The following is a 9,327-nucleotide window of genomic DNA, read 5'->3' as shown; positions in this document are numbered from 1 at the left end:
CTTTTATCTCGAGATGTAAAGCGAGATGTGAAACCTCTGTCATTTCTCTAGAGGAATATCATTTTAGTGAAAACATATGACATATAGACACACTTGTCCTCCATTGGCTCGCCATTTATGATGTATGCTGAACACATCATGCTACCTACATACATAAAAGGGACATATGTATGTAAGAAATAACGAGAAAAGTGTGAAAATAATACAAGGTAGGACTAATCTCACCATGAGGAGCATTACGTTTATAATAATAATAATAATAATAATAACGCCCACAGACTGCAGCAGGCTAATATGTATTTCGTGCGTGCGCGCCCAGCTTGGCTCTTCATGCGTTTTTCACGCGCATGTGTGTCTCCTACTGCGCGGTACATCTCTGTAGCCTGGAATCACGTCACGTGTCAGGGCTCCCGGGTCCTGGGCCAAGTTTCTCCGTGTCAGATCATCCACGGAGCTTCAGCACACAGCAACCAGTACGGTCCGACCCTCCCGCGCGCATCTCCGCTCCACGCTGCGTAACCAACACCTCAAGCGAGGATGGACTGATGGATAGATGCATGGATGTGGATAGATGTTTAACTCAACGCGCAAATCAAGACCGAGTGACTTCTCTGATTCCTTCCAGTGATTTCTAACGAACCTCGGATTACATTTGATATCTGACAAACTAAAGGAGATTTTTCTTTGAGGGAGAGAGAAGAGAAGAAAGGAAGGAAGGGGAAGCTGCGGGTTGCTGAGAAAGGCTGGGTGCGCTAGAAAGACGGAAAGTCACGGATCATGCTTATGGGAACTTCCGATTCCGTCTCGATAAGGTATCTTAAAAAAACAAAGTTTTTCTGTTTGCATGTGATGTTTTAATCCATATTGAGTCCAGGATTGAGTCCCACTTTTTAACGATGAAAGAACAGAAACAAAGGTGATGGGTTCTCCATTTCCTCAGGCGTTTTTTGTTTCCATAGACACCGTTTGAAAAGCGTATGTAAGTACTTTCCAACAAGCTATTCTTCTGAAAGTATGTTTAGTATTTACCCCTCTTTGTCATCAAATCTCTCCAGGAGGGCATGCAACTGCCTCAAGCGTCAGATGCGCTTTTCTCATATAACGACAAAACGACGGACAACAAAGCCCATTAAAAAAAAAAAATCCTTTTAAGAGAAAAGTCTGTTAGCTGGACTATGATGACTAATGTTTTGCTCTCGATATTATTCTACTTATTGTAGTAATCAGGATTAGTGTGGCGTTTATTCTTTGTTTTTTTTCTCCCTTTTTTTTGGCGCATTCCCCGGCCACCATTGCGTGGTGTGGGCTAAAAACCTTCAGTAGACCAGAGACAGAGCAGTCCATCTGTTCAATCACATAGCAACAGGAAGAGAGAGGGAAACAGAGTGAAAAAAAAAAATCCCTACTATTTCCATAATAACACATTCTAAGGCTGTTGTATTCTATAGAGTACTTCTTTACCTTTTTGCTCTAAATGTATTTTGCATTTCTAACTATTTGTTGTCACTGCAACAGCCAGTTGTCTGTCTGTGGTGGTGAACAGTGTGTTTAATATATTAATAGTATCTCCTATCAGATTCATGTAAGATTTGTGTCATGATCTGACAAAGACGGACAGTTCTCAGCCAGTTTTTGATCATTTGAAGTGGATTGAGACTTAGAGAAAATGTTTGAACTGATCGTGAGCTCTGTGAAATGAATGCTCATAAAAAGCCTGAAGCGCTGCCAGGTTAGTTAACAAATATTGACAATCTGTGTTCTAGATTGATTGGAAGTAAGTACTTGTGCTGCTGAGGGAGTGGAGGAGGAAATGTCCTGAGTGTTTATTTGGATCATTGTGTGATTTGTCTCCAGTTGCTCTTTGCTAAGCTGATGTCTCTATTTAACCCCTCATCTTTTTCTGTCACTGTTTCTCTTTGCAAACAAATCTCTCTTCTACCTGCGTCTCTGCCTCTCTCATCACACCGCTGTCCACCGCTCCCACTCTCCACCTCTGTATAACCTCTCTCCCTCTGACCTCCCCTCAGAGTGGCTCTGCCTGATGCTCTATCATGACTGATGGCGAGGGGAGAGCGCGCTTTCAGTACAAAGAGTGCCAGGAGCAGGAGGAGGTGCAGGAGGTGAGGCTTGCTATACCGACGCCCTACAGGAATGATGCCCCAGGTCACAACGTCGATCCAGAGGGAGACCGGGATAAAGAGGAGGAGGAGGAGGAGGAGGAGGAGGTGGAGAGGAGTAGAAGGAGGAGGAGCGGTCACAGTCGGGCAGACGGTGGAGGTGAATGGAGTCCTGAAGTTCAGAAGCGTGTGGAGCAGGAACCGCAGCTGGAAGTGGAAGTCGGACCTACGCTGGGAGTTCGCATCATGGCTCCTATTCGCGATCCAGACTGTGTCTCCGAGGAGGAGGAGCAGCAGCCGTATCCAGCTCTGGCCCCCATGGCCTTCTTCTGCTTAAAGCAAACAACGAGGCCTCGCAACTGGTGTCTTCGCGTCGTCTGTAACCCATATCCTTTCATATGCTGGAAATCTAACTCTGGCAGCTGGTAAGAGCTAACATGTCCTCCGTCCCGTATGTGTGAGTATTACTTGCATATATCACTTGATTTAAAAGTATATGATAGATATGCTTGAAAGACCTGATGATGCTTAAATGTTAATGGTTTGAAAGCTTCACACTACCCATGAAAATGTTCTTATTTCTGTGTGACTAAACAAGCAGCAGTGGGAGACTCCACACTGGTGAAACTGGACAGGCCATTTGTCCAAACACTGGGGTGCCATGGTTTTGGTATATAAGATTAGTAATGCAGTGCACAGTTGACACAGCTGCCATAACTGGTCTTGTTGCAGTTGTCTTGAGCTCATCTTCATTGTGGAAGCAGTAGATGTTGCTTATACTGAGTTTCTGTCCTTCACTGGTTACAGATCTGGATGGTTTTCATTTTAATCTTTAATAAATTTGTTGTGCTTTGCTTTTATTGCCATAAAATTGCTGTTGTTGCCACTACATCCTATAAGCTGGTCATTCAGGACAAATCATGTTGGTGCTGTTTGGTTTAAGTAGCAGGTTGGTCTCTATAGGACTCACTAACAGAACCAAGTGAGACAATCTCACATTGTACATTCGGATACATTGAAGAAGAGTTTATTTTATTTGAGCAAAATTTACCACTTTATTGCCTTTAAACTGTGTTTTTTGGTTCCTTTCAGCCAATAGATGGGTTTCATAGGTGTCCCACTTCCTGTGGGTTTATAAAAATATGCACTGTACATGCTTGCTTTGAGGCATCATCAACACACAGGACAGTCGAGGAAAGCTGTGACTTTCGATGGTAGATGAAAGATTAGATGGTAGAGCGGATTGCAGACTAATCGAGAGGTTGGTGGTTCAATCCCTGTCTCCTCCTGTCCACATACCAAAGTGTCCTTGGCCAAGACACTGAACCCGAAGTTGCTCCCGATGGCGTTCCATTGCTGTGTACGAATGTATTCCTGATGCCGAACACCTTGCACGGTAGCTCAGCTCCATTCGTGTGTGAATGAAAACCAGTGTAAAGCACTTTGAGACCACTAAGGTGACAAAGCGGTCTACAGGTGCAGACCATTCACCATTTACCATTATGTCATGTTCAAAGTCTTCAGGGTTTCCAGACAAGGATTCGTGCTGTTTTTTGGTCACCTTTGCTAACATATATGTAGTTTATATGTTCGTTTACTGAACAGCCCAGCTGCCTTCAGTTCTGCTTGGTACCTTTTTTTAGGTTTACTTTTGTCCTTATTTTAGTGTTATGCTGTTTATTTTGTGTGTGCAGGTGTAGATCTTAAGTATTAGGTGACATTCACTTAAGTTGCCTTTGGATAAAAATTCAAACACAAACCTGTTAGCTGCCCTGTTTGTTTAAAGCTGGTCATCCTTCATCATTTGTAACTGCACAGGTTAAATACTCTCTTTGAGGTTACAGCATCCCTCTACTAACATTTGCTGGCAGCCATTTTGTGCTAAAAATCTGTTTTTAATTCAAATTGGGCACGCCAAATAGTCCAAGTGAAATTTCATGTCTGTCTATCTATTATTAACCCTCAGCTGAACATCCTGCCTGGATCATTTTCATCTGTGGGATGTTTTAACATGCTGGATCACAGTCACAGGAGAAAATAATGTTCATCCAAATCCAAGCGCTATGAAAAGAAGCTGAAGATGAACCACTGTAATGTTTTTTCATTTCTGATGCAGTTAGGTGGGTGGTGTAAAAACAAAATCAGCACCTGAGTCACATTGCTTTGTTGAGTACTTTCTGTGTACCTGGAATCTAATTTAAAGGGTTTAAAAATACAAACTCAAAACGGAAACTAAATTCAGTCCTTCTCCTCGCAGATCCTCACATCCTTTTGTCTTCCAGTATTGTTTGTAGATGAAGCACCAGACTGCTGTCGACTCGGACCGGCTGCAACCACACATGATTTTGTAACAGTGCTGCATTTTGGTTTCCTGTGAGTGTGTGTTTATCCGGTCCTGTGGCAGTGGCAGCCTGGAGGTAGAAGTGTATCTTTCAGAGATGAATTGACATGGTGTTTGAAGTTGGAGAAGAAATAGAAACTGCAGATAAACAGCTAGACATCAGTGTGACGTGGTGGCCCCACATTTCCTGTCTATTTTCCACAGTGCTAGCTAATAAAAAAAAATACTTTAAAACAGACAGATACAGATGCACTGCAGGTTAATGAGTGCCAAGCTGCATGCAAAGATTTATTTACTTTTGCCTTCGTCATAAAAGATTATCAGCTCTAGAAAATGGAGGTGATGATTCATACCCCATTCAGACTGACACCATGATCTGTTTGAATAGGTCAATGTGCGTCAGCCAACTCTTCCTCACGATCCTCCTCTCAAAGGGAGCTGAGCAGGGATCTAATAGCCGGCTTTAGTTAACTCGCACTTCTGTCAGGGATGTAAACGGATTTAACGGATCTGTGGTATGAAAGATGTACGTGGTATGGAATTGACATGTTGTGTTCTGGCTTGTACAATGACCAGTGGTTTATTATTTCCCTTGCTAGAGACATGTTTAATAAAAGGAATAGTCAAAGTCAGTGCAGCAGAGGCAGCTATCCAGACTTTTACTCCCTAATATAAGCAAAGCTGGATCCTACAGATCATAGCCACATGTATATATGGATACCTTTGTGAGTAAGACAAACACTGAGTGGGACACCCTACAGTTAGAAACTTGTCAGAGCTCGCTGGTGGACAAATTATATAACGGTTTCATTGTATTTAAATTCCTTCAAACCTATAGCTTCACACTTCAAAACCTCACTATAATTTATTGTTTTAAAACAGCCAACAGCCAACATACTGAATACACCAATATCAGCCTGTTTGATGAATTGGTGTAGCTCTACAACAAATGCAACTTAATGGTGTACTCATGGGAAATTCCTGACTAGTTTAAATTCACGCATCATTGAAACTAATGGATTTTGTGTCTATCTCATGTGAGCCCCATGTTGATCCTGCTTTGGTTTGAGAAGTGGGATGATGATGATGATGATGAGGAGACTGCTGTATATTTTTTCCTTAAAGAAGAACCAAGTAGTTACAGAGACCGTCATCTTCCTTCATCAAGCGTCCCTGAGGAACATAAAGCATCTCTACTGGCCCCAAGGTTTCAGTTTTGTGGCTAAGGCCACGCTTACAGGGACTTTCCCTTTGGGGATTAATGTTATATCTGCTCTGCTCTGCTCTCTGCAGGCACTAAAGAACCCAGCCATGGAAATGCAAGGCATGAAGGCTCTCTTACAGAACATGGTAATGGTAATATTAGAATATTCTACAATTCAGAGGGACTGCCCTGCAGTAGGAGCAAACTGCATCTAAAATTAGTTGGAAAATAATTTAAAGGGTAGAATTGGCAGACCTTTTGGAAAAAATACAAAAGCACATCTTGCTGGCTTTTTGAAGTGGACACAGTCCAAAGTGGCAGGAACTCTGTCTCTTTTTTATTCTGATGTTGCTTACATACAAAAACGAGGGACGTTAGATTTTTCGGATAGAATTCGTGAATCACTTTTTACCTGGTTTTACATGTTTTGTTTAACCTTTTAAAAACATGCTTATTTTTAAAATTGCATACCCATAATAAAAAGAGTATATCTCTGCAACCACAATAAAAAATTATATTAAAACAATATTTTCAATAATAAAGGGAACACTTGTGAGATTTGTTCAGATGTGTAAATATCAGTATATATGTCCATATTTTAATAATAGTTTTGCAAAGTATTATCCCTAGTCCCCAATTGGGGGCCTCTAGGGCTTTAAGGGTTAATCTGAGGTAATATTCCCAAATCCTAGTTTTATAATACACATACTGTAAGAAAGTCTTTCAAGATAATGCAGCGATTTGAGGATTGTATTTGAAATGAGAGCAAATTGGAGCAAACAGATGAGGAGAGGAAAAGTCTCCAAATGTTCCATCCTCACCCAGTTAAACACATAGACCTAAACACACAGGACATATGGCTTGGAAGCCTGCTGTTTGACAGATGTTATGTTGCATTGCATTATGACTGTTTTGTTCACAACACTGTAGCGGGGATAATGCTGCTGTTGCTGCTGAGGCAGACTACTACGATGAAGCAGATGCTCCTGTGGTCAGCGCATGTGCTTTTTGTTTTTCCTGCTTCCGTGCTGATCACTTTTTCTGATCCGTCGCTGATTGTTGCACAAGTGCTGTGTTGTTTCATAGTGACAGGGATGACTGTTTGTACCAAGATAGCTTGGTTAATGAATGAAATGCACACTGTCACATGCTTGGCATTGCATTATAAGTGCCTGTTTAAGACCGGGGCCAGGTTATGTCAGAAGAGCTGATCTCACTGGACAACGCTCTGTGTTTTATTCCTCAGTGTCTGAATGTGTGGGTGTGTGTGCAGGACCCTCTGTAAGCAGTGCAGAGTTGGTGGTCCACAGTAGACTCCATAAATATTAGTGGGAGCATAAATGTTTTGCCACTCACCACACAAAGGAATGAAACCACTGGTTAAAGTGCGAGTCTGTAGAGAAAGAGAGAACGAAGGAGATTAAGAAAGCGTTTATTTATTTTTTACAGGCATACCTTTTCTCAGTCCATATTCTACATGTCAAACAAACCAGTAATCAGCTTGTGTAGTGAATACAATAGTTTCATATAAGATCCAGATCCCTCAGTGCAGTCCCACATGCTGCTAAATATCTAATCTGTATTGGGAAGTCATTAATCAGCTGTGACGATAAAAAAACAAAACAGGTCAACAGTTGCTCACAATTATCAGAATAGCATTTCAGCACAACAGCATTTCTCATTCATCATGTTTATTATGCTCATCACCATTGATCAACAAGCGTGCTCTTGTGTCGGTATATAAACAGATGAGGATGTCCAGAAAAATGCATGTCTTTGTTCCAGCTCAGCAGCGGTGAGGCACAGCTCTTTATAATTACCTCCTTATTTATTCCCTGATTGGCTCTTGACTGACATTTTTTACATTGTTTTTTTATTTTAAAACAAGACGGGGAAATAAATGTCCAATTCAAGATGAAAGTCAGGCCTAAATATTTTCAAGTGGAGAAGTCTTTGCACTCTGCAGGTACATGTTGTACTCTGCTGAGTTCCAGCTGCTAAATAACAAAGAGAAATAGAGACATCTTTGGTCATTGTTTGTCACCCAGATGTGATACGTATGTAGCCCAGCTTGTGAATGCTGGTGTGTACTTGACTATTAAATCTCAACAAAGTAGTAAAAGGAGGGACAGCAGCATAGCATCGACAAAGAGAATAGAGTCCACTGGTTGTTTATGCTGACAGATTCCCTCAGGCCAGCTTCAAAACTGCGTAAATTCCACTGAAATAATTAGGGAATGAATCAATTGACAGAAAGTTTGTTGGCAACAGTTTTTTTGATATGAGATTAATCATTTCAATTATGCAATTAGCAAAAAAACAACAACAAAAAAACAAAAAAACATTCTATTTCTTTAGTTTTGGAACTGTTTGAATAAAACAAGCAATCTGAAGACATTTACCTTAGACATTTTTTTTTATAATTATTCAATGAATACTATTTTTTAACCAAATATTTAATTGATTAGTGGATACATAAAATGTGAAGATTAATAGATAGTTAAAATGATCTTTACTCTATTTAAGTCTACTGAAATATTTAGAAAACCAACCGATGGCTGTCTGGCACTAATGTGATGCAGCCTGTAGGTTACATGCTAAAACATGTAAAGCCACCTGTGTGAGATATTTACATAATATACCAATAGAAATCTGTCCAGGATACATATTGAACACTTTTTCAATACTAATACTTGTGTACTATTACCATCACATGAAGGGATGTTTTGTATTGATGATCAGATGGTGTGATGGAAGAACAACCTGATTCAGGCTGATTGGATTCGATTCAAGAGGCCAGACAAGGTTAAGCCATTACAGATAAGTGGATTCATCATACTATCTGTCTCCATTAGTCATTGTATATGCTCTAAAATATAAGTGGGGCCCTTGCACTTCTGTCATGAATTAATACGGATGAGTCTGCACACGTTGTGAACACCAGTCAACCTTTTGTGTTGACTTGTTTGAAGGCTCCGAGACGTCAGATGACATCTTTCATCAGAAAACAATACAAAAAAAAGTATTTTACTGTTATCTAAATTGGGAAAACATGTGAGGTTCATTAGCTACAAATAAATCAGGCAGCAGTGATTTATTTGAAGTTTCAATGTATTGGATGAGTTGTATAAGATTGGAGACCAACTCAAAGCTGCCCGAGATAAAGAATGACATTAAACTGCTGCTTGGATGAAGTAGAAGTTTTGATTTGAAGACCTGAGTGCTTGCTGAGGAGCCGTGTTACTGTACAACCAACAGCAGTGATTGGAGGACCTTTTATCAGATCTGTCTTTTGGGCAAGAAAGTTGAATTGTCCACTTCCTCTCGTTCCCACAGTGACGTAATTTCAGAGCTTTCATTCCTTTTTGTCTGTGGTAAGTACTGTGTGTGTCTTAAAATGACTTCATCTCTGCAGTGTTAGGGATAAAGAAAGGTGGTGTCAGCAGGTTGTCCTACTCCAACCGCCACTCAGGCAGGTATCCTGGGGAGTAAATGTATGTGTGTGTGTGTGTGTGTGTGTGCATGCATGCGAGAGATGCTTCTGTGCATCTCTCCCACTCTGCCTGTTTCAGTGCTCATCTCGCTGTATTCATATTGAGCAGTGCATCTGTGTGTGTGTGTGTGTGTGTTTGGTGACTCATTTTATTTGGCCTGCGCTCATCCTA

General features: G+C 40.9%; 1 protein-coding gene across 1 annotated transcript in view; it reads left to right on the top strand.

Annotated features, from left to right (window-relative positions):
- Positions 1–350: 350 nt before the first annotated feature.
- Positions 351–9,327, top strand: part of cacna1ha (calcium channel, voltage-dependent, T type, alpha 1H subunit a) — a 122,718-nt gene continuing 113,741 nt past the window's right edge. Inside the window, 2 exon segments of the mRNA XM_069149719.1 lie at positions 351–812; positions 2,028–2,503. Coding sequence (XP_069005820.1) covers positions 2,052–2,503 — 452 coding nt within the window. The 5' untranslated portion in view covers positions 351–812; positions 2,028–2,051.

Source organism: Embiotoca jacksoni, unplaced genomic scaffold (genome assembly GCF_022577435.1).
Source record: "Embiotoca jacksoni isolate LCO1_2020_lvr unplaced genomic scaffold, fEmbJac1.0.p SCAF_15, whole genome shotgun sequence".
Classification (NCBI taxonomy): Eukaryota; Metazoa; Chordata; class Actinopteri; family Embiotocidae; genus Embiotoca; species Embiotoca jacksoni.
This window is presented reverse-complemented; position numbering and strand designations above follow the sequence as displayed.